At 40.7% G+C, this 14,593-nt stretch overlaps 1 protein-coding gene across 2 annotated transcripts; it reads left to right on the top strand.

The window, feature by feature from the left end:
* The first annotated feature begins 1,695 nt into the window (after positions 1-1,695).
* On the top strand, positions 1,696-12,134 carry LOC102223923 (monocarboxylate transporter 12-B-like). 2 transcript variants are annotated; one of them, XM_023328044.1, is made up of 10 exons: positions 1,696-1,867; positions 3,706-3,819; positions 4,641-4,937; positions 6,110-6,213; positions 6,548-6,691; positions 7,876-7,971; positions 8,177-8,333; positions 9,742-10,479; positions 10,548-10,807; positions 11,710-12,134. In XM_023328044.1, the coding sequence occupies exons 3-10, from the start codon at positions 4,798-4,800 to the stop codon at positions 11,937-11,939; spliced, it is 1,869 nt and encodes a 622-aa protein (XP_023183812.1). In that variant the 5' UTR covers positions 1,696-1,867; positions 3,706-3,819; positions 4,641-4,797; the 3' UTR covers positions 11,940-12,134. The 2 variants fall into 2 exon arrangements, with proteins under 2 accessions (XP_023183812.1, XP_014327530.2); XM_014472044.2 differs by lacking the exon at positions 3,706-3,819.
* Positions 12,135-14,593: the final 2,459 nt, after the last annotated feature.

Genomic DNA, 14,593 nt, shown 5'->3' with positions numbered 1-14,593 from the left:
ATGTTCTGCATATACAACAGCTAATTCAGAGATGAAAAATGTGTCTGACTTTTCAGATGATTTGAATGAATATGGTAAAATGGAACGCAATTCAGCTACTGCTGTACCACTGCTAAATTCAACCACAAACTGGCCCTCAAACTCAGAGTCAGCTTCAGAAATGATTTCAGTCTTTGTTATCTTCCCATATTGTTTCAAAAAGTCAAATACTTCCTCTTTACCATCTTCATCTGAAATGCCTTCAACCAAAACAGAGTTGGGAATTTTTACGTCGAGTTTTTGAAATTCATCCATATTGTTGATGACAAAAAAAAACAATGATTTGTGTTTACAAAATGCCAACAACCTCCTGGCTAGCTCGCCAAGTTATGTAACCCACATTGCGTTCAAGGATTAACAAGATTTTAAATAATCCGAATTAAAATTTATCCAAACAGTTCTTAAAGTCTAGCTAGGTTCGGCTACTGGAGGAGATGGCAATTTGTAAAGCACAGAGACAGTAAGATGGTGCAAATTGGTGAGTTGTATTTAGTATTTACAATATATATACACATTAGTCCATAGTGTAAAGGAAAAACAAGTTAAAGTTCCTTATACCAAGGACGTCCACCAGTCTTTGTTGATGATGAAAAAAAACCAAAATAATCCACTTCCTTCAATGGGGACTTGAGCTGATCCTCCAATTGGGTCGGAAGAATGTTCCCAGATGATAAGTCTTGTGTTTCGGTATCCTGCTTATTTTAGCTCGCCAGTCTGGTCGGTGAAACCAGACAATCCTTGCTATTGTCAAGATCCCTCCAGCCACTCCTTGCGCGAGGGATCTGCAACGCACCTGGCCGTGATTCTTGCAACGTTTGGTTGAGTAATCACCCGGCTGCACATCAGAGTCCCGCAGCGTTCCCTGCCTAAGCTGCGATTTGCAGCCATATAAACTGTGCTGCCAATTTAGGACGCTGATGTGCAGCTGTCACATGACGTCAGAGCCACGCGAGAACACTATTGTTCTCGCCTGGTTGGTGTTAAATAAATTAAGGGGAAGAGGAAAAAATGTTTAAGTAACCCTTTAAAAAATAAATCTAACAAAATGGAAAATAAAATAAATAAACTAAATCTAATATAGAAAATGATCCTGGTTACACTATGCTGGGACAAACGTCACTCCCCACCCCCTTAAGGGATTAATAAAATCTTATCATATATTCTCGTCTTATCTTAAAATATCCACTATAATGACACTGTTGAACGCCGTGGTGTTTAAGCCGAGTCTCTGTCTCGTTCCTGATGTCGTGTTGTTACATGAAGTTTGGAAACACCCTGTTCTAGTTTTCAGGTGTGGAGAGGAACTGAGGTGCCTCTAATCTCTGCAGCTCGCAGGATGGCAAATTGTTCAACGTGCCTCTTTCCCTCTTCTCGTCTGTGGCCGCGATAATCTTTCAAACTGCTGTTCAAATTTAACAGGAGGGTTTAGTTAAATGTGTACCACTTTGCAAACTTGTATTGCATTTCTGATCAACAGTGACCTTAGCATTATTCTTGCTAACATCCTCTGCGCTGGGCAGTAATTTAGTTGTACTTTTTTTTTTTTTTTTTTTTTTTTTTTTTTATCTAGCTTGGCTTCACTGCAGCAGTGTTATAAGTGCAGAAATGAACAAAAAAACCAAACAAACAAGGAAAACCAGTATGAACAAATCATTTTCTTGCTCCTCCTCCTCTGTCCTCCCCTAATATCTTCAGTTTGCAGGCTTGTTTGTCTTGCTGAACGCCGTCAGGGTGTTAGCAGGACATACCAAAGCGGGAACACCTTCATTGTTCGACCTCATCTGAAGATCAGGAGGCTGTAATTCAGAGCTGCAGAGGGGTGGCTGATGTAAGTACCAGGCACTCACTTTTTAATATTGTCATGTCATTAAAAGTGTTTTGTGATGCACTGACCGTCTGTTTATTTCTATAGTCTATGCTTAGTGTGTTTTTGTACATTTACATCTAACAGTTTGCTAAAATTTTGTTTAGTTTGTAAAGGATACACTTCATTTAATCCACCAGCTTTTATCAGTTCTTGCAGTAAAAAAGAAAAAAAAATTATATATAACAAACTTTTTTTTGTTTGTTTTGCAGCCAAAGTGTTTACCTGCACAAAAAAATCCTTTGTTTTTTTTTTTTTGTTTTTTTTTCCTTTTTCTTTGTTTTAATGCAAATATGAGCTAATTCTACAGGACGACACAATTTAACTCACATTTAACTCAAATTATTTTCAGCCTCCAAAATGCAGGACATTTTTCTAGGGAGCGCCACACGCCGCTTTTCTGGCGATAGCCCGAGATGGAATACAGTTGAGCATGATAAAGGATTGGCTCGGTGCCAGTGTACCTTGGTGAAAGAGAAAACCCGTCACGTTAATGGACACATGCAGTCAGCCAACCCAAACTGACCTCACGGCCCATCATCTCTTCGCCGAGATAAGCTTTCTGGAAATAAATGACAAAGCACAAGAAAGCACACAGAAACCTTGGAACGGAAATAAACGCTTCAGCATGACCGATGATTGGCTCTGCTCAGATTCCCTCTGTTTTCTTGCGGGCATGTTAGCAACGTTCTGTTCAGCCCTTGAAGTTGCAGGAAATACCTGGGTGTGCTTTGTGGTACAGCGAGTTTTTGACAGATGGGTAATAGAAAAAAAAAAACCCATCTTCATTTAGAGATGACAAAGATATTTGTCCTTGCTTTTTGATGATGAAAGATCAAATTTACTCTATCTAGCTTTCTTAAAAATATTAAATATATTGTCCCATGTTGGACTAAGGCTGCTAAAGACCTGAAATAAGTAGAAGAAGAAGAAGAAGAAGATTGGTGCTGGAAATGGTTTATTGTAACTTACGCTCACATTGAGGAAAAGTCTCTTTAGAGAAATCCGGGTTAGCGATGAGACATTTTTTGTTTCTCTGGATATTTCATTCATGGAAATTGAGTCATGCCTTGTTTTTTTTTTTTAGAATATTAAAATAACATATTTTGAGAAAAAAGTAACTTTCTACTTATTTTTAGGGTGGTAATGAACATCCACATTTGGTTTGGCAAAACCAAGTCACTTTTGCTCCACCAGGGAAGGGATGCAGTTTTATAAAATTGTCATGAACGTTGAGCTCAGAGCAGGACCAAAATGCATACAGGACAGTAGAAGAGTCGTCGGAGACGTTTACTAATGAAAAAAAGGCCAAACTTCCAAAACCAGGAATATGGAGGGAGTGTCGCAGAAGGAACCGGTTGTGAATAACAAGTCGGGGAGGTAAATGTACAAAGGAAGGAGTGACAAAAGAACCAATTATAAGTACCTTACAGCAGATGGGGAGTAAACAGGAAACTGGATGAGAAGACAAAACAAAGACGGCACCAGAAGAAAACCGAAGCCGTAGCAGAAATAAATACAAAATAACAAACAAATCCAACACTGTACAATGAGACATGACTGAACTAACAGAAGAAATAAAGCTAGAATGAGAGACGAATAAAAAATGAAAGGAAATAACAGAATCAAAGGTCCAAAACAGGTAGCGGTCACAACAGAGGTGTTCTTTTCAAATCTAAAGTCTGCATGTTTACCCAATCGCCTTTACATTGGCAACCCTAAATGTGATTCTGTGCAACCAGTTGTCTACAGAGGTCATCCAACTAGTTAAGGAAGTGCACATTTCTGTACTTTGTTTACAGTGTAAACAGAACTGGGGTAAAGAACATTAGTAAACAGACAGCATCATGAAGATCAAGTAACACAGCAAAGTCAGAGATGCACTTGGACAAGTTTAATGCAGATTATCATGATCTGTGAGTCTTCTTGTTTTATATTCTATTCAATAATATTTAGTTTTTTGTCATTTGCGATGCTCCATTGATGATTCATTCTGTTTTTAAGACTTTTGGTTCTTACTTGGGTTTGTCCTTCATGTGTTGGCTTAGTTTCTTATTTCAGTTTTAGTCTTTAGCTTTTGATTTGGTGAATCACTTCCTGTCCTCCTTGGATTGCTATGTAAAAACACACTTGGCTTGCATGCCATTGATCACCTCCCAGCGGCTGTATGCCAGTTAGTTTCACTACCTCCTTGTCAGATCCTTCTGCTGCCAGTCATGTCCGTTCTACCTGTCCTGCTGTTGCATTGCTTTTTCACTGTGGGTTAGCCTCTCTGTTGTCCTCACAAGTGTTCTTTAGTTTCTCTCGAGCCTCCATTTTAAATTTAAATCCTTACTTTAAATAGCTATTACTTTCGACAGGAGTTACTGAATACACAATCCTCACTTGGAGAGAGCTCTGGCTTCCAGTAGGATGCTAACCCTATGTTGCCATAGCTATGATAGAAGCATATTTATGTGGTGGAATGGTTTAGTCAAAGTCCAGACCTATTCAAATAGAGAATCAAGAAAAACTATTTGAAATGGACATCCAAATCAGGCTGGGCTTGAGTTATTTTGCAAAGTCGAACAGTCATAAGTTTTTTCCCCCCCCTACGTCTAATGAGACCAGTGACAAACTTGACGAGTCGTGTTCACATCCCGCCTAGTTTAAAGGAAACGTGATGTTCTATGGTGCCCTGCTTATGCAATATTCCCGTCTGTTGTTTCTCTCCTTGCCCCCTTTTTTCCGTTAAGAGGCCCAGGAAGTCGAAATGGTCAGAAGAGTTTGAAGAGAGGCAGAGAAGGCATGAAGATCTTTGAGCAAGCCACTTCAGTTTCAGCACAACAAATCCGGCCGGTAAAAAGGCGCCTCACATTCGTGGGCTGCAGAACAGCAGCTGTGAATCCTCTGGAATGATGGCGGCTGTGGGGGAGGAGAGGCTCGGAGGAGGCAGGAGGGCCTCCAGGGTCACAAACCCGCCAGAAGGCGGCTGGGGCTGGATGGTCGTCGCCAGCTGTTTCCTCGCCACCATCTGCATTCGGGCAGTGACGAGGTAACGTAAGAGATATCCCGTCCCGTTTTCTCACCACGGGGAAAACCACTCGCGTCTTTTGACTCATTATTTTATTGTTGTAGATGGAAAAAAAAAAAGAAGCCAAAAGCACGACTGTTTCAAGGTGCCTCTGCACAGCACCTCTCATAACTCGGAACGATTTTAAATGTTCCCAAGCCGTGTACAGGGTCAAAATATATTGAACTATATAAGATTTTGCTAAGCACTTGAGTAAGCATATTTACTATTTTAAATAAATACACATATTTAAAAGGTTAGTTCTTTTTACTACCCTCAGCAACAACAAATCTGTTTTAAAATGTATAATTTGTCAGTTTCATCCTAGCAACTTGTTTTTGAAAAAAATTTTTTAAAAAAATTGTGTGTGTGTGTTTAGCCGAGTCTTTGTAACTTTGTGAAACACTATCTGGGACTCACTCAACAAAAGCCTTGTATGCCCTCTGCAGTGAGGCCATCATACAACCGAGACAAACATCAATAAAAATCAGTTCAGTGAGTGCAGAGCTTACAGATTACAGGGTGAGAGTCAGACCAATAAACTTGTGACGTTGGCTACCTCTGCCAAAGAATTGAATCCGTTCGTCCATCCATCCTACTGCGGTTAGTGGTGGTAGCGAAAAAGGGCAGGAAGCTTGGTACTCGCGGGATCACCAAACATTCCCACGGAAAACTAAAGATTGGACTGAGGGAGGAAGCCAGAGTACCCTGAGAAAATGCAAGCATGTAGGGAGTGAAAGCAAATTTGAACAGACTCGTTACCAGAAAGGGCATTGGCTCAAATACTCAACTAAAGTTAGGGATATTGGACTTTATTTATAGGCTTTCAGAATGCATTGAACATTTTCTAATAGTCACAGTTCATCACTGTAGATTTTTTTTTCTCCAAAACTCTCAATGGGAGCATTTTAAATTTTACATACATTTTGACTTGACAGCTGAATAACCCTAACCTTTTGTCCAGTTACCAGCTAATCACGTCTTCACTGTCTCTTGCTTTTATACAAATTGTTTCTTAAAAAAACATCCTACATGTTCTCTGAGGCTTAAAACTCCAACAAATATTGAATAATTCACAGTTTTAGATGAGTAATTACAGTTGGTGGTAAAACTGACGGGACTGAAACTGTTTCTCCTCTGGTCCCTCCATACAGATGCATTTCCATGTTCTTCGTGGAGTTCCAGATGTACTTCGAGAGAGATTACTCCACCACTGCTTGGATCCACAGTATGATCGACTGCACCACCATGCTCTGTGGTAAGACATGCATCGCTTTTAGAATATGCAGGCATTCATGGGACTCATACATACGGTGTCTTGCGGAAGAGTTAACGCCTCTCTAACTCTTTTTTTCTTTTCTTCTTTTCATTTCGTAAATTGGTCTGTCAAATAAAATTAAAGTACATTAAAGTAAATGCACATAAAGTACATGGAGGTTCATAGTTGCAATGTAACAAAGTCAAACAGTTATTCAAAGGTATCCATGAACCTTTTGTAAGGCACTACGTGTGTGTTAAATAAATAAATAAATAAATGAATAAATAATAAAAAAAGAAATCTATGGAAAATGCAAGTAAACTGTTTTTCTCAGCTCCTCTTGGTAGTTTTCTTGGGAACCGATTGTCCTGCAGAGTAACAGTGTTTCTTGGAGGCCTTCTGTCCTCTGCTGGCCTGGTCCTCGGCTCCTTCGCCTCCAGTCTGGAATTCCTCTATGCTTCGTTGGGAATCCTCACAGGTATGAACGCATTCATTTATGACACGGAAACACCTTTATTATTGTTAATATTGTTGTTGTTATTATTATTATCTGTCACCGCAGACTAAATTAGGCAATCATTTTGGATAAATTATTACCTGCAATGTCTTAAAACAAGCTTTTAATATCGTTAGAGGAAATAATAATTTGGTTTAATTCAACCTACAGCTGCACCAGTCGGAGTTTTATGGCCAGGATCAATCCCTAGCTTTTGTGAAGCTGCCATTTTTAGCTTATTCTAATTTCTCTTTAAGAACTGTACAGCAAAATACAGTACGAGCAGCATTAAAAGTATTTTTTTTTTCTAATCTTCCTGCTGTGAGCCGCCATTTATTATGTAAGAAACCGCTGTGAGAACTGTTGATGCAGAACAGAACAAAAGTTCAACCTTTTGACCAGTCTGGACTCTTTTATTACCAGTCACCGTGATTAGCGTGATTAGCAAGCGTAGCGTTACTAAGTGTAGCTGTGTTTGCGCAAATTCCATTCTGAATGTAACCTTCCTAACCTTAACTCTGAGTTTTCCAAAAGACTACCAACATTTCTAAATTGCGCATGTTTCATAACAGAGAGAGGCTGAAAGCTCAAATGGAGAAAGCAAAGGAACGTCCTGCACTCCATTCCTCATTCACGTGGAAATCTTGCTCTCTTTCAACTTTTTTATTTGCTGAGATCTATCTGTGAACAACCTTACCTCAAACACAAAGAAAAGATGAAACTTATTGCATCTGATAGTAACTACGTTAGAACAACAATCAGAAAATGAAAAAGATTTTTTTTTTTACGCTTTTACAAAGAAACCTTGCTAATTCCTTTCAATCTTAAATTTAAAATTTTAAACTGTTTAAAGTGTTTTATTGTATCATTGCCGAAACCATCACATCAAACTTGATACATTTTTTCATTGTCAATAAACAAATCCAAACATCTTACATGCATTGTTTGTGTTGAAATGTAAGCATTTACGGTAGGCTCATGATGGCTTCTCATATTAGCCATTAGCGTGATTAGTATTGTTAGCGTTACTCACTGTATATTGTGCTGTTGCGAATGTACATCCTTACATTAATTCTGAGATTTACCCCCATATGGCTCCATTAGTTCACTCATGCAAAATATTGTAGGTTTTAGGAAATTACAAACTCTTTATTCCTCCTCCACAGGTCTTGGCTATGCCCTAAGCTACACAACGTCTATAGCGATGGTCGGAAAGTACTTCAATGAGAGGAAAGCGCTGGCTTTTGGAATTGCTCTATCTGGTACTGACCGCCTTCACCTCACTGATCAAGTCTCCCGTCTTTCTTTTTATTTGTATTTTGTGTCTTTTCTCCACCATTTTGTTTTTACTTCTAGAGATCTCCTGGAACAATTCTTCCTTTTAATTTCTCTCTAGTCCACATTCAAATCAACCCTAATGACTTTCTATTCATGTCTCCGTCCCGTCCAATGCGCCTTGCGTTCAAGGGAGCGGCATCGGCACCTTTCTCCTGGCCCCTGCAGTTCAGCTGCTTATCGAGCATTATTTGTGGAGAGGAGCTCTGCTCATCCTGGGAGGATTTGTTTCCAACCTGTGCGTTTGTGGCGCTCTGATGAGGCCGCTGGAGCAGAACCCAGCTGAAAGGTCAGCTCTTCGCAACATCACCGCCGTTATTTACTCCAGTGGTTCCCAAAGATTTTCTGGACCCCCCTATGGATTACAATAAAATCCCACCCCCCTGCTCCCAAAAAAAGAAAGAAAAAAAAAATGAACTGGGCACACACATTGTTCAACCAGAAATAAACCTATACTCATATTTTGTTTTCAAACTCCACTGAAGTTTATTTCACACTTCAGGTTCCAACAAAACACACCACAAGCCATCTTTACAGTGAAACACTATTGTGCAACTGTTTGGTTTTTTTTCCATTCATCCATACCGCTACCTGCGTCCTCCCCTAGGGGCAGCGCCCCACACTTTGGGAACCACTGATTTACTCTGTCATTTGGTTGTTTGTCACCGTATGGTTCGATGCGGCCAAAACACAGACACAACCAGGCGGCAACAAACACCCGGGTCCACAGAGAAGTTTTTAGTGCTGCAGTACTTGTCCAGATCCCACACATGCTGGACATGGACTACTCAAGCAGGCCTCTGTTTACCAAAAATTATGTTTTCTCTCTCCTTCTGTGCACAAATAAACTTGATCCTGATTATGAAAATACATTTAAAATACACTTGGAAGAAACCCAGTCAACATCCTACCTAGGGTGCAGTTAGAGTTGCTTTTGCAGTAAAACTTCCTAGTTGATGTTGCAGCTCCACCTGTTTTGGTCAACAGGTGGAGCTAGTTGCTCACTATTGCAGTTTATAATAAATTAATTAGGTTTGAGGAAGGATGTCACCCCTGGTTAGAGAGTGTCACAAGTCTTACAATGAATTAATATTTTACTGTTTTCGAAATACTCTCCCAATGAAACATTAAGAAAAAGTCAACCTTTTATTTGATTGCAGTAATTCAGTGAAAAAACTAAAATCCAGGGTGAAGAATTTCTCGTTTTTACAAAAGCACCCATGCCACAGCTGTATCCTCCCTTCTTTAGCTCATCTCACAAGATTCCCTCATGATTCGGGTAGTATGACTAAAAAAGATGCATAATTTTTGTCTGGTGAATCTTTAGATATTTCCTTAATTTGACGTTCTTCTCAAAGAGCCACTCACTGAAGTGCAGAAGTTGTCAGATTTTTATTTATATTACCTGCAGACCTACAGCTGCTGCATGGAGTTCTGCCCCCAAAATCGTGTGGCCCTAAAATCATTCCTATCAAAACTGCTTATCCAGAAATGCATATGAAGTCCTAGGAGCAGCTAGCCACAAGCGATGTGGTAAACAGGTGGTGGATGAAGGTGCTTGGTCAGATGAACAGAATAAAAAATTTTTTGCGCTGTGGGTCCAAGTCCAGACTTTAATAAAATCATGCATTGTTAATACTCCTGCAGGGCATTGTATCCAATCATTTTATTTCTTGTTTGTGTTGTTCTATTTGAAGGATGTGGGAGAGCAACATAATAAATGTGGAGAAAGCCTGCATGACTGCGGTGCTGCAAACTGAACTCACTGAACCAGTGACCACTGACTGTGGCCGCGAGAACCCGAAGCAGCAACAGATCCACGGTTCGGAGGACAACCCGGGCCTCGTCATCATCAATGGAACCTACAAGAACTTCGGACTTGAAAAAGACCAGCTTCAGCAGAGTTTCCCACTATTACCAAGCCCAAAGCCGACTGCTGCCAGGGTGATGGCTAAAAAAATGGCAGACTGCCTCCTTTTAAGCAACAATCTGGAGACAATACTGGAGGAGACGGGTTTATCAGGTCCAACGATTCCAGACAGCAGCAGGAAAGATAAAAAGACAACGTCAAGCAACACCTGGTTGAAAGCTAATGAAAAAAGAGACAACTCCATATCTAGTGAAGTGACACTAACAGACGACTACAATGAAGCAATTCCTATTGAACCGTTGGTATCCTCACAGCCGTTGTCCAGAGACCAATCTTTCTTTTTTAAAGCGAAGGAAGAGTTTGGCTTCCTGTGGATTCCCAGATTCTTGGTCCTGTCTGTGTCCTTTGTGTTTCTGGCGTTTGGCTGCAGCGTTCCAGTAGTTTACCTCGTCCCTTACGCTCTGAGTGTCGGGGTGGAGCACCAGCACGCCGCCTTCCTCATGTCAATATTTGGTGTCAGTGGAATTGTGGGCAACATCACATTTGGATGGATCACAGACAGGACGTGAGTGACAAATGGAGGCTTTAATAATTAAATCAAAGCTCTGTCGTAACCATCTGCCTCCCACCCAGGTGTCTAAAGAGGCATCGCCTGCTCAGCTACATAGTGGCCATAAGCATGGAGGGTCTTTGTTGCGTGTTCCTGCCCTTGCTCCATTCCTTCCAGCTCCTGGTGCCGTTTTCCGTTCTCTACGGATACTTTGACGGGGCGTATGTGGCGCTGATACCAGTCGTGACTTCTGACACTGTGGGCTCCACCCATCTTGCCTCGGCCTTGGGTGTGGTGTACTTCCTGCATGCCATCCCATACTTGGTCAGCCCACCTATAGGAGGTAAGAGTTACTCAATAATTGTTGTATTGCATAAGTTTTTTTTAAAATCTGAATTTCCTAAAGGGGTAGTTTTATGTAAAGTTGACATGTTTGAGCGTTACATCATTTATCCCCTCATCAAAAACATACCTGAAGCGTTGCCTTGACTTCTTCACGCATGCAACCATTCAGCTGTGCAAAACACCTGGGTGGACCTAGCGCCGCCTCCGAGGCGAAGCTCCTCCTCTGAACTGCAGTTTCCAAACTTCTGAGCTTCTGCCTCCCAGAGCGAGCGGTCCTCCCCCGTGACTACCCCATTTAGATCCTTCAGACTAGCCAGCAGCAATTAGCAAACTCCTGGTGGAATTGCACGTTCATTATGTGAGCTGGTCCTCAGTTCAACGCCGGTGAAAACATTGGTAAAGGGATAAAAGAGGAGCGTTGTTGTGATGACTTCCTGAAGGTGGAGTTTTCAGAAGAGCAGGAGTTTCTTAAAGAGACGGAGAACCAATTTCAAGGTGTTAAAATATGAAGCCAAATTTCTTTTAAGTCATATTTGATATATATGTGTACATACTGTATATGAAAATACATAGCATTTTTATAACAACTGAAGGTGAGAGTTAATTGAAATATATAATAAATACATAATACTGCCTTAAATAAGTAAGTTTACTCGGTATATCTCTTTTTCGTAAAAGTGAATGAATTTCTTAACCCCCAGAGCCTAATCATTGCAGATGTACCTCTTTGTATATTAATATATTAAAAACATAATTTTTTCATATATTTGGAGATTAAACAGGTTTGCATTTGTGTCTGTTGACCCATCAGCTAATCTTAGTTTTGTTCATTTCCCCTTGGTGAATGTTAGTAACAATATGTCGGTCATTATGTGGCTCATTTTCTTCCTTCTTCTCCAGGTTGGTTTGTAGATCAGACTGGGAACTATGCGTTAACCTTCTTCATCAGCGGCGCCTCCTTCTTCCTCAGCTCTCTGGTCCTCATGGCGGCGTCTTTAGCTACGCGTCTGACGGCGCTGTGCAAAAGGACTCTAGGTCAAGGAAAACGCTCAAGGGAAACATGTCAGCCGAAGACTGTGCCTGTTTTCTCGCAAAACGAAACGCACACGGTGCCATTGCGGAAGCGCTAATACCCCTTGAACTTTTTCCCGTTTTGTCACGTTACAACCACAACTGTAATGTTGTTGAGATTTTATGAATTAAACCAAGCACTGCCGAGAAGTGGAAGGAGATGGAATCATTTTTTTTCCAATGGTTTTCTATGAAGTTTGGAATCTGTGTATTAGTTACTCTGACACTTCTAATAAAAACCTAATTTCAACCAACTCTCTACAGAAATGATCTGTGTTGTCACCGTAGTTAAGTCTTTTCTTCACAAGTTTGATCGGGAACCTTAGAAGACAAGCATCATCATGAAGACTAAAGAACACAGCAGACAGGCCAGTGAAGAAAGTTTTGAAGTTTAATCTGATTTGTTGTAGCAGCCCTGGTTTGGGACTTCATGCAGCTTGCCCTTGACACGTCGTCTGGGCAGGACATTGACCAGCGTTGCAGTGTGATGGACCTCTGAGGATTTCCCAAGAGTTGCGGATTTGAGTTCTTGTGAAGTATGACACGGCCTGGCCAGAAACAAGATTCTACTCTTGTTGTTGCTTCCCACAATAGAAGAGCGAAACTTTCTTTTCAAGCAGAGAACGCGTTGGTCTTTGAAGTTGCAGAACAGTTTGCCAGGGTCTGTGTGTGTGTTAAAATAAAGGCCTTCTTACAAACTCACCTTCAAAGTACTGACAGATGCTTAGGTGGTTGTATTTCGGAACAAAGTGCATCTTTGTTGTCGGTTGAAAAACATCTTTTTGTAAGAAAGGCGAATGGCGTGATCTACAAATCGGAAGTAAGACTGGTTTGATCGTCGCTGAAGTGTTTGAACTTGGCCAACACACAAACGCACACACACGCCATTTTTCTTTTTTTCTTTTTTATACGGTGGTTACAATGTATACTGCCATATATGGGTTGAGGACTCCATGTTCTCTTCTTTTATGTCGCCTGTAAGCTGTGGGTGTATGTCTTCAGAGAGTACCCACCACCACCACACAGGGAGCCCTGTGTTGCTGCGCTGCTTGTGTGTTTCCTCCACATCCTCAATGATGTGTGTAGGATGTGATGTGTGTGCATATTGTGTGACTGTACATATTTCTGAATTTATCCATCATAGATTATTATAAGTGATATTCTTAGCTGACTTCCATTTGCCATCGTGATCCTGTCAATAAGGTCACTTCTCTGAACAATAGGTTTGTGTGGTTTGAATGTGATTTCCAAGTCTGTAAGTTTAAATTAAAACAAGAGATTGGGTTGTTATTAGCTAGGAGATAAAATATCTCGTTCTTGCAGCCATCAAAGTCTGCGCAGACGGAGATCGTAGATCACAAATTGTCTTGCTGCCCTTGTGTTGACATAAATGCATGCTATGACATGCTCTGAGAAAGGCTTTTGTAGCATCAAGTGGGGAGAAGGAAGATGCTCTACAAAGCTCTTTGTGGTCTGTTTGTGGATGCTTTCGGTGTTGTTTTCTGTAATTGTGAGAAATCTGATAAGGTCGTTTCCAGCGAACAGTCTGCCGGCTAAAGAAATCTGAAAGTAATTGCACCAGTTTTGTCAGGGGGCAACTTTAAAAGAAACGAAACGTGCATGTAGCCAGACGTTTTGCCGGAGTTTGTCTTTTTAAAGTAGAATCTTAGGCTGAAATGTGTCAGAAGCGATTATGCTGCTGGTTATTTTATAAGCGCAAAACGCCTGTGAGGTTTTATGTATAAATCGCCTCAATGAGGGATGTAGCCTTCTGATGAAACACTGTGGGGCCTTTGTGCGCGTGGGGGTGTGTGTGCGTGTGTGTACCTTTCAAAGAGAAGTTTCCACTGTGTAGGTGGATGCGTGGGAGGCAGATAGAGGAGGGTTTCCTCTGAACCTGGCATCCCCAAACACAGAAAAGTAAAGGACTTCCCCATGTAACTACACACACACACACACACACACACCACACACAGGAAGATTTGATGCTGATTAGCTGTAATTAATTACCTTCTATAAAATTTACTCTTAATCCTAGAAGTTAATGTTAAATTAGATTCTGTTGTGGTTAGCTCAGACTCATTCCAAAGGTCTCCTCTGTCTGTGTTGACTTTGTTTTTGTGTTTCTTTTCTTTTTCCTTAGTTTCTTTTTATAAGTTAACATTTTTAAAACTAGTCAGAGCCAATGTGAATTTGAGTAGGAATATTCATATTTCTTTAGACAATTTAAAGTGCTGCGATGAGTCAGTGGCGTTTCTTTGCTTTTTCTTCTCTTATTTCAGGAAATATGCTATTTATTTTGTGTTTGTTAACCACAGGAAAACCAATTTTAGTGCTTGTTGCATTTTTCAAATTTTTTCCATTCTGTCCCATAAAATCTAAATAATTTCTTTCTTGTGATTTAAATCCACCATTTAGATGTAATTCAACCACATACACTGCTGAATGTCACGACAGCAATGCTGATGTCAGCCGGGAAAGGATGCCTCTCTCTCTCTCACACACACACGCGCATACAAATGACACCTGCGTTGTTGGTTTCCACAAGATTAACTCTCTGATAAACTTTTGTCAAGCTGCAGCCAGGTGCATGGTGTCACCGTGCGTAGGTGTGTATGAGTGTGTGTGTTTCACCACATGACTTAGACACACACTCTGTGGGTAGAGAGACATTGCTTAAGACACAAGATGCTCCAGAGGAAGCACAGGTGAA

The sequence above is a fragment of the Xiphophorus maculatus genome, chromosome 22 (assembly GCF_002775205.1).
Source record: "Xiphophorus maculatus strain JP 163 A chromosome 22, X_maculatus-5.0-male, whole genome shotgun sequence".
Lineage (NCBI taxonomy): Eukaryota > Metazoa > Chordata > Actinopteri > Cyprinodontiformes > Poeciliidae > Xiphophorus > Xiphophorus maculatus.
Note: the sequence above shows the minus strand (reverse complement) of the source record. Positions and strands in the feature narration are given on the sequence as shown.

Excerpts from the sequence above, each read along its gene's own strand:
- LOC102223923 (XM_014472044.2), top strand. The coding sequence starts at position 4,798 with ATGATGGCGGCTGTGGGGGAGGAGAGGCTCGGAGGAGGCAGGAGGGCC. Across the intron at positions 4,938-6,109 it reads TGCATTCGGGCAGTGACGAG|ATGCATTTCCATGTTCTTCG; the intron begins GTAACGTAAGAG and ends CCCTCCATACAG. Across the intron at positions 10,480-10,547 it reads GGATGGATCACAGACAGGAC|GTGTCTAAAGAGGCATCGCC; the intron begins GTGAGTGACAAA and ends CCTCCCACCCAG.